Below are 22,997 nucleotides of genomic sequence, written 5' to 3' on the forward strand. Positions count from 1 at the left end.
TGAATGGCTGGGCTACTGGCTGAATGGCTGGGCTACTGGCTGAATGACTGGGCTACTGGCTGAATGGCTGGGCCACTGGATGAATGGCTGAATGGCTGGGCTACTGGCTGAATGGTTTGACTACTGGCTGAATGGCTGGGCTACTGGCTGAATGGTTTGACTACTGGCTGAATGGCTGGGCTACTGGCTGAATGGCTTGACTACTGGCTGAATGGCTGGGCTACTGGCTGAATGGCTGGGCTACTGGCTGAATGACTGGGCTACTGGCTGAATGGCTGGGCTACTGGCTGAATGACTGGGCTACTGGCTGAATGACTGGGCTACTGGCTGAATGACTGGGCTACTGGCTGAATGACTGGGCTACTGGCTGAATGGCTGGGCTACTGGCTGAATGGCTGAATGGCTGGGCTACTGGCTGAATGACTGGGCTACTGGCTGAATGACTGGGCTACTGGCTGAATGGTTTGACTACTGGCTGAATGGCTGGGCTACTGGCTGAATGGTTTGACTACTGGCTGAATGGCTGGGCTACTGGCTGAATGGCTTGACTACTGGCTGAATGGCAGGGCTACTGGCTGAATGGCAGGGCTACTGGCTGAATGGCAGGGCTACTGGCTGAATGGCAGGGCTACTGGCTGAATGGCTGGGCTACTGGCTGAATGGCTGGACTACTGGCTGAATGGCTGGACTACTGGCTGAATGGCTTGACTACTGGCTGAATGGCTTGACTACTGGCTGAATGGCTTGACTACTGGCTGAATGGCTTGACTACTGGCTGAATGGCTTGACTACTGGCTGAATGGCTTGACTACTGGCTGAATGGCTTGACTACTGGCTGAATGGCTTGACTACTGGCTGACTGGCTTGACTACTGGCTGAATGACTGGGCTACTGGCTGACTAGCTTGACTACTGGCTGAATGACTGGGCTACTGGCTGAATGCCTGGACAACTGGCTGAATGACTGGGCTACTGGCTGAATGCCTGGACAACTGGCTGAATGACTGGGCTAGTGGCTGAATGACTGGGCTAGTGGCTGAATGACTGGGCTACTGGCTGAATGACTGGGCTACTAGCTGAATGACTGGGCTACTGGCTGAATGACTGGGCTACTGGCTGAATGACTGGGCTACTGGCTGAATGACTGGGCTACTGGCTGAATGACTGGGCTACTGGCTGAATGGCTTGACTACTGGCTGAATGGCTTGACTACTGGCTGAATGGTTTGACTACTGGCTGAATGGCTTGACTACTGGCTGAATGGCTTGACTACTGGCTGAATGGCTTGACTACTGGCTGAATGGCTTGACTACTGGCTGAATGGTTTGACTACTGGCTGAATGACTGGGCTACTGGCTGAATGACTGGGCTACTGGCTGAATGACTGGGCTACTGGCTGAATGACTGGGCTACTGGCTGAATGACTGGGCTACTGGCTGAATGACTGGGCTACTGGCTGAATGCCTGGACAACTGGCTGAATGACTGGGCTACTGGCTGAATGCCTGGACAACTGGCTGAATGCCTGGACAACTGGCTGAATGCCTGGACAACTGGCTGAATGACTGGGCTACTGGCTGAATGACTGGGCTACTGGCTGAATGACTGGGCTACTGGCTGAATGACTGGGCTACCGGCTGAATGACTGGGCTACCGGCTGAATGACTGGGCTACCGGCTGAATGGCTTGACTACCGGCTGAATGGCTTGACTACCGGCTGACTGGCTTGACTACTGGCTGAATGGCTTGACTACCGGCTGACTGGCTTGACTACCGGCTGAATGGCTTGACTACCGGCTGAATGGCTTGACTACTGGCTGAATGACTGGGCTACTGGCTGAATGGCTGAATGGCTTGACTACTGGCTGAATGGCTGAATGGCTTGACTACTGGCTGAATGGTTTGACTACTGGCTGAATGGTTTGACTACTGGCTAAATGGTTTGACTACCGGCTGAATGGCTGAATGGCTGAATGGTTTGACTACTGGCTAAATGACTGGGCTACTGGCTAAATGACTGGGCTACTGGCTAAATGACTGGGCTACTGGCTGAATGACTGGGCTACTGGCTGAATGACTGGGCTACTGGCTGAATGACTGGGCTACTGGCTGAATGACTGGGCTACTGGCTGAATGACTGGGCTACTGGCTGAATGACTGGGCTACTGGCTGAATGACTGGGCTACTGGCTGAATGACTGGGCTACTGGCTGAATGACTGGGCTACTGGCTGAATGACTGGGCTACTGGCTGAATGACTGGGCTACTGGCTGAATGACTGGGCTACTGGCTGAATGACTGGGCTACTGGCTGAATGACTGGGCTACTGGCTGAATGACTGGGCTACCGGCTGAATGACTGGGCTACCGGCTGACTGGCTTGACTACCGGCTGACTGGCTTGACTACCGGCTGAATGGCTTGACTACTGGCTGAATGACTGGGCTACTGGCTGAATGGCTGAATGGCTTGACTACTGGCTGAATGGTTTGACTACTGGCTAAATGGCTTGACTACTGGCTAAATGGTTTGACTACCGGCTGAATGGCTTGACTATCGGCTGAATGGTTTGACTACTGGCTGAATGGTTTGACTACCGGCTGAATGGTTTGACTACCGGCTGAATGGCTTGACTACCGGCTGAATGGCTTGACTACCGGCTGAATGGTTTGAATACCGGCTGAATGGTTTGACTACCGGCTGAATGGCTTGACTACTGGCTGAACGGATGCTAATGTCTGTGCTGTGATTGGTGGTCTCACCTAAAGAGGAGCTGGCCACTCGAAGCATCTCCACGGTGTTCAAGGCCAGAGGTCTCTGCTTGGCCTTCTCCTTCTTACTCACCGACTCCACCTTCAGGACGGGAAGACAACTACACCTTTCATAAAGGCGCTCTTTTGACTGCGTTTACACAGGCAGCCCAATTCTGATCTTTTAACCAATCAGATCAGATATTTTGCCCAAAATTGGCTCACACATAGCCAATGCCTGATCACGTTATCAGGTTCATCTCACAGGCACTTCAGCTAAGAAGTAGGCTACAAGTGAATGAAGACAGACACATCGGGGCCGCAACTGCGCACATCTCTCTTATTGAATTCTGAGGCGCATATAGAAGATGTTAGAACTGTCCAAATTTACTTTGTCAGCCAATAAGATGAGTAGATCTAACAAACAGGAAATGCACTAGCCTATGACAATCCACTATATCCCATAATACAAAAATTTGACCTATGCTATTGGTCAACTTGTCCATCTGTACAATAAGTAAATATTCCACTGGGACAGTTGTGGGATGCGATAGATCCCAAATTAATACAACCATTCGCATCAACAAAAATAAAATTAAAAGCAATGAGGCTGATGCAACAGATCAGAACATTTTAGCTTAAAATGTTATAAGCCTGGCAATGCACACACGGCAGTAAGCTACAAGCACGAATGTTCCCAAATTCAATAAATTAGCTGGAAAACACTATTCTTGAAAATGTGAATGCAAATGGGATTATGCATGTAATAATGCGGTATTAAAAAGGTGAATTTTTATGGTGAACATTTTCTTCTCCTAACTTGAAGCTCATGCGCAGCAGCCTATGTATGCCAGTTAGGCTCTACACCAGTTATAAAACGGATTAGTTATTTGGCCACTTTAGTTGTGTCAGAAACCTTATCAAAACATATAGGCCTATGGGCTAAGACTACATGAGGTGTGCGACGAGGATTTGAAAAATGTGTTTAAAAAAAGTCATGTGCTGTTCCTTACCTTACTGCACATGCTGGGCATCATTCGCGAGTTATAATACATCATCCTAAAGTGATAGGCTAATATTGTCCCCCCCCCCCCCCCCCATCAGACTATTCTTAATTGAATGTTGTCTTTAGAAATACTAAATAATATGTGTGTGAAATTAGTTTTGATTTAGAAAGGACCATTTTCATGCACCTGTCTCAAAACAGGGGCATGGGGAAAAAAAATAGAAGTGTCATCTATGCACTTATATAGCGAATGGAGGATGCTTTTCCCATGGTTCATTTTCATGCCAGCTAGCTAGGCTATACTCCTGTTGTAAAGACAAACAATGAGCTTAATATTAGGAATGCCGATAAATAGTAGGCCTAGAAAGCTGATGAGATGCTCCTATTTTTAGTAGAGGCCATCACTGTTTTCTCACGCAATTCCTTTAGAAATGTTGACAACATGAACTCATGGGATCTAATGAAGTGTTTGATTAGATTTTCGATTACATTTGCATTGATGTCAGAGTGATTAAAGGGGCAATAGAGAGCGGAGTACCAGGCAGTAAGCAAGTTTGGTAGGCTACTAACGACCATCAGAGGAACAGAGACAGAAAGACAGAGAGAAAAAAAGACAGGAAGCTAGAACAGGCAGAGAGACAGGCAGCTAGACAGGTAGAGAGACAGGCAGCTAGACAGGCAGAGAGACAGGCAGCTAGACAAGCAGAGAGACAAGCAGAGAGACAGGCAGAGAGACAGGCAGCTAGACAGGTAGAGACAGGCAGCTAGAACAGGCAGAGAGACAGGCAGAGAGACAGGCAGCTAGACAGGCAGAGAGACAGGCAGCTAGACAGGTAGAGACAGGCAGAGAGACAGGTAGAGACAGGCAGCTAGACAGGTAGAGAAACAGGCAGAGAGACAGGCAGAGAGACAGGCAGCGAGACAGGCAGCGAGACAAGCAGCGAGAAAGGCAGCTAGACAGGTAGAGAGACAGGTCTTACCTTGGCCTCTCTGGAGGTCTTAGTCATGTTGACAAACATCTGTCCCACCTCTCTGTCAAAGACCCTCACCCTGTCCCAGTCCAGAGTCAGAGGAGACTCTTTCCCTTTGAAAACCTACAGAACAACATTACATTTATTATGTTAGACTAATGGCTCTTTGAGCACCTGTTTGGTTCTGAGAGTATCCGAGGTCATCTTTGGGTGTTGTTGAGGGAGAAGGGTCAGGATATAAAATATTTACTCAAAGAAGCACCCCATTCCCACATGAAACCCTCTGACAGGCTTTTTTGGGGGGAGCTCGCCTTTAGCCTGTATGACAGTGGAGGATGGTGGGAGGAGCACAAGGAGGATGAGCTCATTGTAAATGGCTGAAATGGAATATATTGGAACGGAGTCAAACATGTTTTCCATATGTTTGATGGGTTTAATACCTTTCAATTTATTCCATTCCAGCCATTACAATGAGCACATCCTCCTATATCGCCATCCACCAGCCTACACTGCTGTAACACACAGTAGGTCTCTGGTTTGAGGGACTGGATCTAGGGTCATGGTTAGGTTCGAGGTTCGGGACGAGGTTAGGGTCGAGGTTAGGGACGAGGTTAGGGTCGAGGTTAGGGTCGAGGTTAGGGTCGAGGTTAGCCTTAAAGGAATACTTCAGGATTTATTTTTTTTACATAGAATAATCCTGATGTATCTTTTTAAAGACTCGGTTTAGGGTTGGGGGCTCACCTTAGCCTGTATGACCCAGTAGGTCTCTGGTTTGAAGGACTGGATCTTGTCGTGGCGCTCCACACAGAAGCCCAGTGTGGGGGTCTGACATGGCCCAAAGGAGATCAGGGATGAGTCCAGGTTACCATATTTACCCTGGAAGTACTTGGTCTGGAACCTGGAACACATTCCAAAAATCAGCATAGTTGACACAATAACCTCAACATTGGCTGAATTAAAATCAGTCAAACTCTGTGGCTCTTTCTCAACAACAACAAAAAAATCCTCTCTCCTCGCCTTCATTGCACTGATCTGAAATAACTGACCAGGTGAAAGCCTGATGAGGGTAGGAAGGTCTAGGGTAGTGTAGTCGAGTATAGTCTAGGGTAGGAGAGTCTAGGGTAGGGCAGTCTAGGGTAGGAGAGTCTAGGGTAGGGAAGTCTAGGGTAGGGAAGTCTAGGGTAGGGAAGTCTAGGGTAGGGAAGTCTAGGGTAGGGAAGTCTAGGGTAGGGAAGTCTAGGGTAGGGAAGTCTAGGGTAGGGAAGTCTGGGGTAGGGTAGGGGCAGTCTGGGGTAGGGTAGGGGCAGTCTGGGGTAGGGTAGGGGCAGTCTGGGGTAGGGTAGGGGCAGTCTGGGGTAGGGTAGGGGCAGTCTGGGGTAGGGTAGGGCAGTCTGGGGTAGGGTAGGGCAGTCTGGGGTAGGGTAGGGCAGTCTGGGGTAGGGTAGGGGCAGTCTGGGGTAGGGTAGGGCAGTCTGGGGTAGGGTAGGGTAGTCTGGGGTAGGGTAGGGTAGGGCAGTCTGGGGTAGGGTAGGGCAGTCTGGGGTAGGGTAGTTGAGTATAGTCTAGGGTAGGGTAGGGCAGTCTGGGTAGGGCAGTCTAGGGTAGGGCAGTCTAGGGTAGGGGCGGTCTAGGGTAGGGCAGTCTGGGGTAGGGTAGGGCAGTCTGGGGTAGGGGAATTGTGTATTTTTGTGTAGGGTAGGTTAGTGTAGGGTTGTGTAATGTTGTGAAGTATATGTTTGTGTAGGGTTGGGTAGTGTAGGGTTGGGTAGTGTAGGGTTGTGTAGGGTAGTGTAAAGCTGTGTGGGGTAGGTTTGTGAAGGATTGTGTAGGGTAGTGTAGGATAAAGTAGGGTAGTGTAGTGTATTGTATTGTAGTGTTGTGTAGGGTAGTGTAGGGTAGTGTATTGTAGTGTAGGGTAGTGTAGGGTTGTGTAGTGTAGGGTTGTGTATTGTAGGGTAGTGTATTGTAGGGTTGTGTATTGTAGGGTTGTGTAGGGTAGTGTATTGTAGTGTAGGGTAGGGTAGGGTAGTGTATTGTAGTGTAGGGTAGTGTATTGTAGGGTTGTGTATTGTAGGGTAGTGTATTGTAGTGTAGGGTAGTGTATTGTAGTGTAGGGTTGTGTAGTGTAGGGTAGTGTAGTGTAGTGTAGGGTTGTGTAGTGTAGGGTAGTGTATTGTAGTGTATTGTAGTGTAGGGTAGTGTATTGTAGTGTAGGGTAGTGTATTGTAGTGTAGGGTAGTGTATTGTAGTGTAGGGTAGTGTAGTGTAGGGTAGTGTATTGTAGGGTAGGGTTGTGTAGTGTAGGGTAGTGTATTGTAGGGTAGTGTAGTGTAGGGTAGTGTATTGTAGTGTAGGGTAGTGTAGGGTAGGGTAGTGTATTGTAGTGTAGGGTAGTGTATTGTAGTGTAGGGTAGGGTAGGGTAGTGTATTGTAGTGTAGGGTTGTGTAGTGTAGGGTAGTGTATTGTAGTGTAGGGTTGTGTAGTGTAGGGTAGTGTATTGTAGTGTAGGGTTGTGTAGTGTAGGGTAGTGTATTGTAGTGTAGGGTAGTGTAGGGTAGGGTAGTGTATTGTAGTGTAGGGTTGTGTAGGGTAGGGTAGTGTAGGGTTGTGTTTGTAGGTTGTGTAGGGTTGTGTATTGTAGAGTTTTGTTGTGTAGTGTAGGGTAGTGTATTGTAGTGTAGGGTAGTGTAGGGTAGGGTTGTGTATTGTAGCGTAGGGTTGTGTATTGTAGTGTAGGGTAGTGTATTGTAGCGTAGGGTTGTGTATTGTAGTGTAGGGTAGTGTATGGTAGCGTAGGGTTGTGTATTGTAGTGTAGGGTAGTGTATGGTAGCGTAGGGTTGTGTATTGTAGTGGGTTGTGTATTGTAGTGTAGGGTGTGTATGGTAGCGTAGGGTTGTGTATTGTAGCGTAGGGTTGTGTATTGTAGCGTAGGGTTGTGTATTGTAGTGTAGGGTAGTGTATGGTAGCGTAGGGTTGTGTATTGTAGCGTAGGGTTGTGTATTGTAGGGTTGTGTAGGGTTGTGTATTGTAGCGTAGGGTTGTGTATTGTAGTGTAGGGTAGTGTATGGTAGCGTAGGGTTGTGTATTGTAGCGTAGGGTTGTGTATTGTAGGGTTGTGTAGGGTTGTGTATTGTAGCGTAGGGTTGTGTAGGGTAGTGCAGGGTTGTGTATTGTTGTGTAGTGTAGGATAGTATAGGGTAGTGTATTGTAGTGTTGTGTTGGGTAGGGTTGTGTAGTGTATTGTAGTGTAGGGTTGTGTATTGTAGGGTAGTGTATTGTAGGGTAGTGTATTGTATTGTAGTGTAGGGTAGTGTATTGTAGGGTAGTGTATTGTAGTGTAGTGTATTGTAGTGTAGGGTTGTGTATTGTAGTGTTGTGTAGGGTAGTGTACCGGGTGAAGGCCAACTCTCTCTGTATATTTGACGTGTTGGAATGGGGTGTGTTGTCGGGTCGTGTAGTGTACCGGGTGAATGCACAGCCAATGCGCAGGTCCAGCTCCTGCCGGGCGTCTACAGACAGAGCCTCGTTACGGTTGGGCTCTCCCAGCTTATTCATGGCTGCCCAGATGTCGGTGTCGGTGATGGAGCTGAACTTGGCTCGGTAGACGGTCCGTTCACTGCCGTACGGACGGTTCATCACCGGCTCAATGGCGTCCAGGACCTGGGAAAGTAACAACCTTGTAATAACTGTTATGAATAAGCTTTAATAAAACACTAACCTAGAGAGGCTGGGTTAAGACCAGCAGCAGAGAGGCTGGGTTAAGACCAGCAGCAGAGAGGGTGGGTTAAGACCAGCAGCAGAGAGGGTGGGTTAAGACCAGCAGCAAGGAGAGGGTCGGTTAAGACCAGCAGCAAGGAGAGGGTCGGTTAAGACCAGCAGCAAGGAGAGGGTCGGTTAAGACCAGCAGCAGAGAGGGTGGGTTAAGACCAGCAGCAAGGAGAGGGTCGGTTAAGACCAGCAGCAAGGAGAGGGTCGGTTAAGACCAGCAGCAAGGAGAGGGTGGGTTAAGACCAGCAGCAAGGAGAGGGTGGGTTAAGACCAGCAGCAAGTGACGCCTCTAGCACTGCAGTGCCTTAGACCGCCGAGCCACTCGGAAGGCCCTGCTGTAGTGACACAGCCTGGGATCGAACCCGGATCTGTAGTGACACAGCCTGGGATCGAACCCGGATCTGTAGTGACACAGGCCTGGGATCGAACCCGGATCTGTAGTGACGCCTCTAGCACTGCAGTGCCTTAGACCGCCGAGCCACTCGGAAGGCCCTGCTGTAGTGACACAGCCTGGGATCGAACCCGGATCTGTAGTGACACAGCCTGGGATCGAACCCGGATCTGTAGTGACGCCTCTAGCACTAGAGAACGTAACGTTGAATTGGGGTTACCTCAAAGCAGATGTTCTCTCCCTCTTTGTCGCAGTCCAACCACAAAACCACGTAGTCACATCCCTTGCCTTCAACCTGGAGAAAGACCGTGACAGAATTATTATTTTATTTTTTTACAAAGGAGACCAATCAACTGATATAGAGGAGGGGGCTGGAACAGCTACATGAACGATTGACAGGAAAACGACCCTGTTTCCAAAGGTCAAAACCCCTTCAGCTGTGACTAGAGACACAGACGAACCTGTAGGAACTTGACCATGTTGAGTTTAGGGTTGGCCTCCTTCTTCTCAGTAGGGGCTTTAGTGAAGAGTTCAGCTGGATCCACCTTGTCCCAGTTATTATACTTCCCTGGAGAGAGGGAGAGGGGGACAGAACAGGCACTGGAGTTATCAACTCATCCCACTAAGATTTGAGACACAGATTGAATCCAGTCAAAAATGTCAGATTTAGCCTAAAATCAACAATAACAAAAAAAACCTACCTATGAAATCCAGACTCATCACGTGCCCACACACCGATGTCATCTTAAAGCGCACGCTCTGGCCTGAGAAAGTGCCCATGTACTCGTGGACCGAACATGCTCCGTTGAGACCTTTACGACTGGAGCAGCTGCCTGGGGTTAAAGAAGAGAAACATGAGGAGTTAAACCTGGATCTATGGCGTCTCCTAAATGGCACACTATTCCCTATTGGTTGGCACTATATATTGTGTTATGGTTCCATTTGGGACACACACACACACACACACACCCAGTCAACATTGTAGACTATATACTCTGAACCACTTGATGAAAAGAACCAACAGAGGAACATACAAAATCCATCCTTAAAATAGTGTGACTTGTAAAAGGTGGTAATTCTCCCAGACTACCCGAGGAGACAGCCCGAGGAGACTACCCGAGGAGACTACCCGAGGAGACTACCCGAGGAGACTACCCGAGGAGACTACCCCGAGGAGACTACCCCGAGGAGACTACCCCGAGGAGACTACCCCGAGGAGACTACCCGAGGAGACTACCCTTGTTTTAAAAAAAAGACCTTTTGAGGACCCGTCTGGTCTACATGTGACAAGATGTGAAATGGAAAAGCTACCTAGCTGACTTGCCTTGGTCAAACGAATCAAATATTTTTGTAGAAATGTCACGACTTATTGAAAATACAGATTCAAACTATTTCGGGAGGTTATTTTACACAACAAAAAAACGGAAGCTAATAGCATGATTCAACTCTTATAAAAAAAAAAAAGGATTTCAAAGTATATCAAGGCTAAACCATAGCGGAAACTCCACTGTCCTTCCCCTGACCCTGTCATGGGGCTCATACTACCTGAGCGAAACGCTACGTCGTGACGAAGTAAAGTTAATGACATGCCTCTCTCAAGGCTGAATGCTAATGGCGGTACATGCATGGTAAAGACCATGGTAATGAGAGACAAAACAAGCCAGTGATGGAGTGACCCCCCTCCTTCTACCCATCTCTTGCTGTGAAGCTGACCCCCACCACCCTTACAATCCCAGGTGCATAAATACATCCCTGGTTCGAGACGATGGACATCAGCTCTGAACGAACCAAAGGGTACCAAGAGCAGCAGCAGCCGAGACAGAAAGCTACAGAAACACACAGAACAGCAGAGACAGAAAGAGACTCCAGAACCGGAAGCCAGAACTCACTCCAGAACTCAACATGCAACAGCTCCAGGTGAGATACAAAGAGATCCATAACAACAGAAGCTGTAACTAGCCAGTGGTACTCTCCAGGTGATCAGGGGCTAGGGACTAGAGCTAACTTTCACTATGACTGCTCTTGATTCTCATTGGCTATGCTGTGGGGCATAATGTAAAGACAGACTATGCGCTTTGATTTTCCTCCTTTGCTATTGGCTCATTCTTTCTATTAGGCTCATTCTTATAGCAGAGTATGAGCAACAGTGCTACTGAGTGATCGGCTGAGGATTTTTTTATTTTTATGGAAGGTCAAACCATCAAATGAATTATTTGTTTGAGTTTTGATTAGAAGGGTTTTATGGTACAAGAGTTGAATGTAGCTCGGAATTTTCTAGCATTTGGACAAATTCCTTTTAACAGATTAAAGAGATGGTAAAAAAATAAAGTAATTTAAGCTAAGGCTAGTTTTTGTCTTTAGTTGCACAGATGTAATGTTTACTCCCTGGTGTTTTATATCCACTCAGCTTCAGCTGCCAGTAGCCTAATGACAGGACATTATATCATTAAACCAGAAACAGTATATCCCTGGGTTTAACAATGATATTCAACCCCCTTGTGTTTTCTGTTTTCAGCTCCAACTCAACATTGATACTCAAAACTCTGTTTTCTCCCTGTGTGTGTTCTCCTATGCAGCACCTGCGTCTGCTACTCCTGTGCGTGCTGGCCCTGCGTCAGGGCCTGTGTGTGCCCCTGGGTGGCCAGTGTGTGGACGAGAGCTTCTGCACTAGCAGCCTGCAGGAGTACCACGCACAGCTAGTCAGCCTGCCCAACCGCCTTAACGAACGCAGTGTAGCCGCCTGGAACTACGTGTGAGTACCTTTACTGTACGGATGGACTGATTGGAAGAATGTATTAGACTATTAAAATGAATGTACAGCCACACACTTATGAGTGCTGAATCACCAATGCATCCTTGGATACTAGGCTTCGGAGACTGTGTGTAAATGCACGTTTCCATTCTAAGGATATTTTCTTCTTCCTTCAATTGTGGCTTGGTTCCGAGTCTGACAATCTTGTCGTTTTCTCTTCCTCCTTCCAGGGAAAAAATTGACTTGAACCGGGTGCCTCCAGTCCTTTATGAAGCCAACTGCCTTGAAAGCCACTCCTGTAAGGGTCTGGACAGCACCCTCGGGTTAGAGACCATCCCCATCACTCTCAGGATGCCCGTGCTGAGGAAAAACCCCCGCTGTACCTCCTTCTCCCTGGAGTTCGAGCCCATCAATATAGCCTGTATATGCGCCACTTCCAGACAAAGTGGATTTCTAACCGATCGATTCTAAAATATTAAAAGTATTTATTTATTTGGGCTATAAATGTTGAGGCTATAAATTAGATTGAATGTGTGTTTTGAATGTATTTTTTTTTTGACAGTAGGGTAAAGATTATTATTATTACTATTATTGTTGTTATTGTTGACATCACTCAGTATAAGTTCCAACTCTCATGTTAGTTGTTTGCCACAATGACATCGAAAATGTATTGGTCAAGAAGAAGTCAATTGTTCCCTTATCATCTGCTAAAGGCTTAAAACAGACAATAAACTAATTTTACAGACCCAAAAACACGTGTTTCTCTGTTGCTTTACATGGAGTTAATCATATTAGATAAGGAGTTACACACAAGATGAACGATAACTAACTACTGCTGCTGCTGCTGGCTTTTCCCTGGTACATTGTCGTTGATTCCTAGCTTGCTAGTTGCTTTAACAGAGTAAACATTAGAGATAACGTACCTTTAGATAGGATTTTGGCAATTGACTGAGCCAGCGACGGCTTCTCCGCCACCATCAAAACTGTCTTCATGACTGGAAACAACACACAACACTAAGTTATCTAGCCGGCTGAGAACAAATTGCTGCTATTTACAAAATGTAAATAACAAAATTATATTTAGATGTGATTATAAGTTCTAAGAAGCATAAGTGCCACGGAAAAGCTAATTGTCAAGTTAGTGGCTAGCACAAAAGAAACACAACGCCGCCATGACAGTTTCTAGATGCTTTTCCGGTTGAAAGTGTAACCTAACCGGAAGTAGATACGACATGTTGATAAATTGATTATCGGCTTGGTACGGATGGACAGAGCTGCAAGCTCTCATGCATTGGCCGTGAGACACACGCGGTCGATCCTATTCTCACACTCACACGGCACACCTCTTAAATCTCACGCATTGAAAAGTACTGCTTTTATTTTTTCTAATGAGTCCGTTGTATAGTCAGTGCGTTAACTTTTCAACTGCGCTCCAAAACGTTTTGAAGTAGGCGCATCTGCGACTGCAATTTAACTTCATGAGCGTAACCTCTATCATCGTCTGTTATTTGTATATTGTTGTATTGTTATTATTATTAACAACAAATCAATACAAAGGTACATGGGGGAACACAAGTATATTTAAAGAATATACAAAGGACAATTGGGCTAGAGAGTACTATATCACATTACACAAGGACCTTAAGGGGCTGGCATACACGCATTTATACTTCTAACAGCTTTTTTGTTGGTCAAATATTTAATTGTCTTAAAATATTTGTTTTTGTAAGGTAAGGAAATGTGGTGTTTTGTTTGTAAATGTACATCTGTGACTATGACATTTGTCCCTCAAAAATTATGAAATTAATTTACATACAAATTTCAACTTATTTCTAAGTAAAGAATCCAAGCAGCACATCTCTCCATAATAGTGTGAAATCTTCATAAATGTGTCTCTCCATAATAGTGTGAAATCTTCATAAATGTGTCTCTCCATAATAGTGTGAAATCTTCATAAATGTGTCTCTCCATAATAGTGTGAAATCTTCATAAATGTGTCTCTCCATAATAGTGTCTCTCCATAATAGAAATCTTCATAAATGTGTCTCTCCATAATAGTGTGAAATCTTCATAAATGTGTCTCTCCATAATAGTGTGAAATCTTCATAAATGTGTCTCTCCATAATAGTGTGAAATCTTCATAAATGTGTCTCTCCATAATAGTGTGAAATCTTCATAAATGTGTCTCTCCATAATAGTGTGAAATCTTCATAAATGTGTCTCTCCATAATAGTGTGAAATCTTCATAAATGTGTCTCTCCATAATAGTGTGAAATCTTCATAAATGTGTCTCTCCATAATAGTGTGAAATCTTCATAAATGTGTCTCTCCATAATAGTGTGAAATCTTCATAAATGTGTCTCTCCATAATAGTGTGAAATCTTCATAAATGTGTCTCTCCATAATAGTGTGAAATCTTCATAAATGTGTCTCTCCATAATAGTGTGAAATCTTCATAAATGTGTCTCTCCATAATAGTGTGAAATCTTCATAAATGTGTCTCTCCATAATAGTGTGAAATCTTCATAAATGTGTCTCTCCATAATAGTGTGAAATCTTCATAAATGTGTCTCTCCATAATAGTGTGAAATCTTCATAAATGTGTCTCTCCATAATAGTGTGAAATCTTCATAAATGTGTCTCTCCATAATAGTGTGAAATCTTCATAAATGTGTTCAATTATAAATCTACTGATGTCTTACCACAGATTTCTTACATGAATACAATGCCCCAAAAAAGATGGAACACTGTTTCTGGGTGGTCATTACAAAGATACGATTTTTATTTATTTATTTTTTAAACTTCTTCATATAGTGGTTGGCAGGATAATATTTATGAATAATTTCAAAATACATTCCCTTAATTGTGTTAATCAGTAGGTATGTGTGTGGCAACATCTTAACTTTTTCCAACATATCTTATCAATAAAATCATTCCAATAAGGCAGTGGCTCCCAAAATGTTTATAGTCCCGTAACCCTTCAAACATTCGTCCTCCAGCTGCGTACCCACTCTAGCACCAGGGTCAGCTGTACCCCCTCTAGCACCAGGGTCAGCTGTACCCCCTCTAGCACCAGGGTCAGCTGTACCCCCTCTAGCACCAGGGTCAGCTGTACCCCCTCTAGCACCAGGGTCAGCTGCGTACCCCCTCTAGCACCAGGGTCAGCTGTACCCCCTCTAGCACCAGGGTCAGCTGTACCCCCTCTAGCACCAGGGTCAGCTGTACCCCCTCTAGCACCAGGGTCAGCTGTACCCCCTCTAGCACCAGGGTCAGCTGTACCCCCTCTAGCACCAGGGTCAGCTGCATACCTCCTCTAACACCAGGGTCAGCTGTACCCCCTCTAACACCAGGGTCAGCTGTACCCCCTCTAGCACCAGGGTCAGCTGTACCCCCTCTAACACCAGGGTCAGCTGTACCTCCTCTAACACCAGGGTCAGCGCCCTCTCGAATGTTGTTTTTTGCCATCACTGTAAGCCTGCCACACAAACACTATACGATACATTTATTAAACATAAGAATGAGTGTGAGTTTTTGACACAACCCGGCTCGTGGGAAGTGACAAAGAGCTCTTAAAGAGCTCCAGGGCACAAATAATAATAATATAATAATAATCAATAATTTTGCTCTTTATTTAACCATCTTACATATAAAACCTTATTTGTTTATCAAAAATTGTGAACAACTCACCACAGTTTAATGAGAAGGGTGTGCTTGAAAGGATGCACATAACGGCAATGTTGGGTTGTATTTGGAGAGAGTCTCGGTCTTAAATCATTTTCCACACACAGTCTGTGCCTGTATTTAGTTTTCATGCTAGTGAGGGCTGAGAATCCACTCTCACATAGGTACGTGGTTGCAAAGGGCCTCAGTGTCTAACATGCTGACCACACCGCTCGCATCGCGTGCCGCGAACTTTGCAAAATAAATGTACACTTACATGCGCCAATGAGCGTCTGTGTTGCCAAGCTCTAAAATACAAGTAAATTCTATTTGTGACACTGAACGCGGTGCAAGTCCTGCCTTTCCCATCTCCTCATTGGTTTATAGAAGCAGATACCCGTGTGCCATCTCCTCATTGGTTATCACCATGTGGGTGATTGAAAGTTGAACTGAGGTAGGTCAGTCGTGGGATTACTATAAACATTTAGATGCCAATCGCCATATAAAATCCAAAGAAGAAAAAGCCTGGAAGGAGGAGAGGTGACTAGAAACGATTTGGTTGACCGTTTTATGTGTCGATTAACTGTGGGAGTGGAGGACCTTGTGCATTTCAGGTAAAATAACAACTCAACATTTATATCCCAGGGAAAATTAGCTACAACAACAAGAGCAACAGCAAGCTAGCTAAATAGGACAAATTAGCTAGCAACTGAAACCTAGCTAGCTAAATTGCCATAAATGTTTAATGCTTTTCGACCTGTCCCAAAATTAATATAATTGGCACAGAGTTTGTTTTGAAATTTCAAGCTATGTGTCATGATTGCGTTTGGTGTGGAGGGACAAAATCAATTTGCGCACGATGGTGTTAACAGCACGATTTGCTAAGGCAGGATACTCTGCCCAATCCAGAAATCTGGCAGTGACTTCTGATTGAATTACATTTTCACAGAACCGCTTGTTGCAATTTCGATGAGGGTCTCTTGTTCAGATATCGGTAAGTGGACTGGAGGCAGGACCTGAAAGGGTTAACGAATCCAGTTGTTTGTGTCTTCCGTTTCAGCAAAGTACCTACGTAATTGGCACCCAGCTCACTCAGGTGCTTCGTTATATCACATTTGACATTGTCCATAAACTTGAGTTAATTTGCACACAGAAAATCATACAATGATGGAAAGACCTGTAATCCTAGATTCAGATCATTCAGGCGAGAAAAAACAGCACCCAGATAGGCCAGTTGTGTGAGAAACTCATCATCATGCAAGCGGTCAGACAAGTGAAAATTATGGTCAGTAAAGAAAACTTTAAGCTTGTCTCTCAATTTAATAAAAAAACGTGTCAATACTTTGCCCCTTGATAAACAGCGCACTTCTGTATGTTGTAAAATCGTTACATGGTCGCTGCCCATATCATTGCATAGTGCAGAAAATACATGAGAGTTCAGGGGCCTTGCTTTAACAAAGTTATCCATTTTCACTGTAGTGTCCAAAACGTCTTTCAAGCTGTCAGGCATTCCCTTAGCAGCAAGAGCCTCTTGGTGGATGCTGCAGTGTACCCAAGTGGCGTCGGGAGCAACTGCTGGCACGCACGTTACCCCTCTACTATGTCTCCCTGTCATGGCTTTTGCGCCATCAGTACAGATACCAACACATCTTTACCACCAAAGTCCATTTGATGTCACAAAGCTGTCCAGTACTTTAAAGATATCCTCTCATGTTGTCCTGGTTTCCAGTGGTTTGCAGAAGAGGATGTCTTCCTAAACTGACCACCCATAAATGTAACTTACATATACCAGGAGCTGTTGACCCATCCAGCTGTAATGCATAGAATTCACTGGCTTGTATGCGAAGCAGTAATTGTTTCAAAACATCTCCTGCCATGTCACTGATGCATCGTGTAACAGTGTTGTTTGATAACGACATTGTCTGTATAGTTTTTTGGGCCTTTTCCCCCCAGCATTGTCCCAGCCATATCCACAGCAGGAGGAAGAATGAAGTCCTCCACAATAGTATGGGGCCTGCCTGTCCTAGCCACTCGGTAACTCACCATATAAGATGCTTCTAGCCCCTTCTTATTAATGGTATCTGTTGCTTTTATACTTGTCTTACTACTCGAAAGTCGTCTTTATTCTCGGTCAAAAAACTCCCGTGGCTTATTTTTCAAATTGTCATGTTTTGTTTCTAAATGTCTGCGCAAGAGTGAAGGTTTCATTGAGTTGTGAGATAATACTTTTGCACATTTAACACACTGTAACTGAGGAAAGACACTTCTCCCAGTATAAGTGAACCCCAAATCGACGTAATTCTCATCAAATTTGCGCCTCTTCGATGGTCCAACGTCCCTGTCTGTTGTTCGGTGCTTTCCCGGGTAAGGGGGAAGTAGCTCTTCGGCTGCATCAGATTCACAACTGTCAGTGCCCATGCTAGCTGGGCTAACAACAAATGTAGAATTACTGATGCTAGCTGGGCTAACAACAAATGTAGAATTACTGATGCTAGCTGGGCTAACAACAAATGTAGAATTACTGATGCTAGCATTGGATGTGCTCGTGGAAACAGAACAACTTGTGTCTTTGACAGGTGCAGGTGTAGTACTGCTGGTAGTAGCAGTACTACCAGTAGAGCTGGTATGTGTCTCTATGGAAACAGAACAACTTGTGTCTTTGACAGGTGCAGGTGTAGTACTGCTGGTAGTAGCAGTACTACTAGTAGAGGTGGTATGTGTCTCTATGGAAACAGAACAACTTGTGTTGACAGGTGCAGGTGTAGTACTGCTGGTAGTAGCAGTACTACCAGTAGAGGTGGTATGTGTCTCTATGGAAACAGAACAACTTGTGTTGACAGGTGCAGGTGTAGTACTGCTGGTAGTAGCAGTACTACCAGTAGAGGTGGTATGTGTCTCTATGGAAACAGAACAACTTGTGTTGACAGGTGCAGGTGTAGTACTGCTGGTAGTAGCAGTACTACCAGTAGAGCTGGTATGTGTCTCTATGGAAACAGAACAACTTGTGTCTTTGACAGGTGCAGGTGTAGTACTGCTGGTAGTAGCAGTACTACTAGTAGAGGTGGTATGTGTCTCTATGGAAACAGAACAACTTGTGTTGACAGGTGCAGGTGTAGTACTGCTGGTAGTAGCAGTACTACCAGTAGAGCTGGTATGTGTCTCTATGGAAGCAGAACAACTTGTGTCATTGACAGGTGCAGGTGTAGTACTGCTGGTAGTAGCAGTACTACTAGTAGAGGTGGTATGTGTCTCTATGGATGCAGGTCTTACTTTTTTTTAAAACCATTTATCAATTTTTGAGCAAACGGAATTAGCAGCAGCTACGTTTGGCTACATACAGACCGTTAAGAGAGTAACGGTTAACGTGATTGTATGTTCATTATTTGACTAGGCTACCTATATTTGACATGTTGTTGTTATTTCGCTGAACACTAAATGGTTTAATTTTATTTTTGGCAGTAAAACGAGGCTCCTCAGGTGAAAAAAAAACCTCAAGCAAATGTATAGCCCTGTTGGAAAATGTGACATTTTCTCCCAGCGTTTTATTTTATTTTTATGTGAATCACATTTTGGCAGCATTGCGCGTCCCCCAGTTTGGGAATACAATAAGGCATGACATAAGGTATAGATAGATACAACATCCTGTTGTAACAAGGCTCGTATTGTTGTTGAATGAACCAAAAGAAAAACAAATCTTTCCTACTGGTTCCTGGCTTGCTACAGCACTGTGAACCATGTCACATTGAAGCATACGATTGGCCTAGTTATGTTGGGGATCAAGGGGATTGGATGCATTTTACTAAAGAAAAAAAAACTCAAGATAAGAGAGGCGCTGAATAGAGAGCGAGAATGTTCTCCGCTGAATTTAACAATTATTATTATTATTTAAATGTAACCTTTATTTAATTGGCAAGTCAGCTAAGAACAAATTCTTATTTACAATGACAGCCTACCCTAGATGACGCTCGGCCAATTGTAAGCGGCCCCATGGGTCTCCCAATCAGGACCGGATGTGATGCAGCCTGGACTCAAACCAGGTACATCTTCTCTCACACACACACACATGGACTGGAAGAGAGTATTCAGGATATTATAGCCACCACACACATGGACTGGAAGAGAGTATTCAGGATATTATAGCCACCACACACATGGACTGGAAGAGAGTATTCAGGATATTATAGCCACCACACACACACACACAAATACAAATAACATAGACTACCCACAGGGTACACACTGGTTAAAATTACATTGAACCAACGTGTAATGGACGTTGAATTGACGTCTGTGCCCAGTGGGTAATGATTAAAAGACCAAAATTACAAAAGGAAAACATTCTAATCATCCAGTATTGTGATGGACATTTAGTGGTGCATTAAAAACAAGACCACAGCGACAGTCAGGTTTGAATATATCAATTGAAGAATCAGGAATGATATTCTGAATGAATGGGTTGGTGGGTTTAGTGGATGAATGAATGATTGAAATGAATGAAAAATGCAAATGATTTAGAATGTAGGCCGACCAGAAAATGGTTTGAAACATTATATTCTGTGTCACTAATGTGGAGAGCCGTAAAGTAGAAAAGTTCAAACCACATTAAGGACCACTTAATTAACCTCTTAAAGACTGTTTTATCTGTCACTACTGGCAACGCCCCCCTACATTCTTGAGCATCTGTTGAAGACAATAAGGGCGATACAGTGCCTTCTGAAATTATTCAGACCCCTTGACTTTTTGCTAGGTTACACCAGGGGTGGCAGGGTAGCCTAGTGGTTAGAGCGTAGAGGTGGCAGGGTAGCCTAGTGGTTAGAGCGTAGAGGTGGCAGGGTAGCCTAGTGGTTAGAGCGTAGAGGCGGCAGGGTAGCCTAGTGGTTAGAGCGTAGAGGTGGCAGGGTAGCCTAGTGGTTAGAGTGTAGAGGCGGCAGGGTAGCCTAGTGGTTAGAGCGTAGAGGTGGCAGGGTAGCCTAGTGGTCAGAGTGTAGAGGCGGCAGGGTAGCCTAGTGGTTAGAGTGTAGAGGTGGCAGGGTAGCCTATTGGTTAGAGTGTTGGACGGGTAACCGAAGGGTTGCAAGTTCAAGTCCCCAAGCTGACAAAATACAAATCTGTTGTTCTGCCCCTCAACAAGGCAGTTAACCCACTAGGCCATCATTGAAAATAACTGACTTGCCTAGTAAAATAAAGAAATTCTAAAGTTGATTAATTTGTTTTTTCCCCCCTCATCAATCTATGCACAATACCCCATAATGACATCACAATACCCCATAATGACACCACAATACCCCATAATGACATCACAATACCCCATAATGACATCACAATACCCCATAATTACAAAGCAAAAACAAGTTTTTCGAATTTTTGCTCATTTATAAAAAATATAAAACTGAAACATTACATTTACATAAGTATTTAGACCCTTTTCTTAGTACTTTGTTGAAGCACCTTTGGCAGTGATTACAGTCTTGGGTCTTCTTGGGTATGATGCTACAAACTTGTCACGCCTGTATTTGGGGAGTTTCTCCCATTCTTCTCTGCTGATCCTCTCCAGCTGTCAGGTTGGATAGGGAGTGTTGCTGCACAGCTATTTCCAGGTCTCTCCAGAGATGTTAGATTGGGTTCAAGTCCGGGCTCTGGCAGGGCCACTCAAGGACATTCAGAGACTTGTCCCGAAGCCACACGTGTGTTGTCTTGGCTGTGTGCTTTGGGTCGTTGTTCTGTTGGAAGGTGAACCTTCGCCCCCAGTCTGAGGTCCTGAGCTCTCTGGAGCAGGTTTTCATCAAGGATCTCTCTGTACTTTGCTCCGTTTATCTTTACCCCGACCCTGACTAGTATCCCAGTCCCTGCCGATGAAAAACATCCCCACAGCATGATGCTCCCACCACTATTCTTCACCGTAGGGATGGTACAAGGCTTCCTCCAGATGCGACGCTTGGTATTCAGGCCAAATAGTTCAATCTTGGTTTCATCAGACCAGAGAATCTTGTTTCTCATGGTCTGAGAGTCTTTAGGTGCCTTTTGGCAAACTCCAAGTGGGCTGTCATGTGCCTTTTACTGAGGAGTGGTTTCCGTCTGGTCACTCTACCATAAATGCCTGATTGGTGGAATGCTGCAGAGATAGTTGTCCTTCTGGAAGGTTCTCCCATCTCCACAGAGGAAGTCTGGAGCTCTGTCAGAGTGACCATTGGGTTCTTGGTGACCTCCCTGACCAAGGCCCTTCTCCCCCGATTGCTTAGTTTAGCTGGGCAGCCAGCTCAAGGAAGAGTCTTGGTGGTTCCAAACTTCTTCCATTGAAGAATGATGGAGGCCACTGTGTACTTGGGGACCTTCAATGCTGCAGAAATGTTCTGGTACCCTTCCCCAGATCTGTTACTCGACACAATCCTGTCTCAGAGCTCTATGGACAATTCCTCTGACCTCATGGCTTGGTTTTGCTATCACATGCACTGTCAACTGTGGGACCTAAATGTGATTTGCAAATATTTGCTTTGTCATTATGGGGTATTGTGATGTCATAATGGGGTATTGTGATGTCATTATGGGGTATTGTGTGTAGATTGATGAGGGGAAACAAACAATTGAATCAATTTTAGAATAAGGCTGCAACGTAACAAAATGTGTAAAAAGTCAAGGGGTTTGAATACTGAATGCACGGTAATTCAGGGTGCTGTTTTCTCTTATGGCCAGTAGATGGCAGAAGAGGCTATCACATGTTTTGATGCTCTTCATTCTGATTCTACTCTTCACCATGGAACAGGCGGGTGACTGACAGTGGTGTCCCCGTAGAGAGTCTATTAAATGACTAACTCCTAATCCTATGAGTACCTCGGTTACAAGAGGCCTTGCAAGGTCTAAATCAACATCAACAAAAAAGCCTAAATAAACATCTTCATTTTACTGTACTGTTCATGTATTTTAATACGCTGTTTATTTGAGAGAAATACAACGATATTACTGGCAGTTAGCCATAGGACTGTTTCCCCTCTTGGTGACACTTCAGTTTCGAGAGTTGGGGGTGGAGGGTCACAGGGGAGTTGGGGGGGGCATTTGGGATGAGAAGTGGTGAATATGGGAGTTGGGGTTGGGGGTGGGAGGGGAGGTGACTGGGGAAGGGGGTGACTGGATCTTTTTGTGGGGTGGGGGGCAGCTGGATCTTTTTGTAGGGTAATGGGGTGGAGGGGGGGTAGCTGGATCTTTTTGTAGGGTGATGGGGTGGAGGGGGTAGCTGGGTTTTTTCTGTAGGGTGATAGAGGGTGGAGGGGGTAGCTGGATCTTTCTGTGGGGTGATAGAGGGTGGAGGGGGGTAGCTGGATCTTTCTGTAGGGTGATAGAGGGTGGAGGGGGTAGCTGGATCTTTCTGTGGGGTGATGGGGTGGAGGGGGGTAGCTGGATCTTTCTGTAGGGTGATAGAGGGTGGAGGTAGCTGGATCTTTCTGTAGGGTGATAGAGGGTGGAGGTAGCTGGATCTTTCTGTAGGGTGATAGAGGGTGGAGGTAGCTGGATCTTTCTGTAGGGTGATAGAGGGTGGAGGTAGCTGGATCTTTCTGTAGGGTGATAGAGGGTGGAGGTAGCTGGATCTTTCTGTAGGGTGATAGAGGTGGAGGTAGCTGGATCTTTCTGTAGGGTGATAGAGGGTGGAGGTAGCTGGATCTTTCTGTAGGGTGATAGAGGGTGGAGGTAGCTGGATCTTTCTGTAGAG

The 22,997-nt window shown here is 45.4% G+C and overlaps 2 protein-coding genes across 2 annotated transcripts in view; one reads left to right on the forward strand and one right to left on the reverse strand.

Moving 5' to 3' along the window:
* top3b (DNA topoisomerase III beta) overlaps nt 1-12,834 on the reverse strand; it is a 39,321-nt gene extending 26,487 nt beyond the window's left edge. The window contains exons 1-8 of the mRNA XM_029637085.2: nt 12,559-12,834; nt 9,585-9,716; nt 9,345-9,451; nt 9,104-9,178; nt 8,188-8,384; nt 5,464-5,620; nt 4,732-4,845; nt 2,758-2,848 (exon numbers count right to left, since the gene is read on the reverse strand). Coding sequence (XP_029492945.1) covers nt 2,758-2,848; nt 4,732-4,845; nt 5,464-5,620; nt 8,188-8,384; nt 9,104-9,178; nt 9,345-9,451; nt 9,585-9,716; nt 12,559-12,628 — 943 coding nt within the window. The 5' untranslated portion in view covers nt 12,629-12,834. The remainder of the gene's footprint in view (nt 1-2,757; nt 2,849-4,731; nt 4,846-5,463; nt 5,621-8,187; nt 8,385-9,103; nt 9,179-9,344; nt 9,452-9,584; nt 9,717-12,558) is intronic.
* On the forward strand, nt 10,786-12,106 carry LOC115111226 (interleukin-17A-like). Its single transcript, XM_029637086.2, has 3 exons — nt 10,786-10,800; nt 11,460-11,635; nt 11,866-12,106. Exons 1-3 carry the CDS (start codon nt 10,786-10,788, stop codon nt 12,104-12,106), a joined length of 432 nt encoding a protein of 143 aa, XP_029492946.2.
* Nucleotides 12,835-22,997: the final 10,163 nt, after the last annotated feature.

Source organism: Oncorhynchus nerka, linkage group LG27, assembly GCF_034236695.1.
Source record: "Oncorhynchus nerka isolate Pitt River linkage group LG27, Oner_Uvic_2.0, whole genome shotgun sequence".
Taxonomy (NCBI): Eukaryota; Metazoa; Chordata; class Actinopteri; order Salmoniformes; family Salmonidae; genus Oncorhynchus; species Oncorhynchus nerka.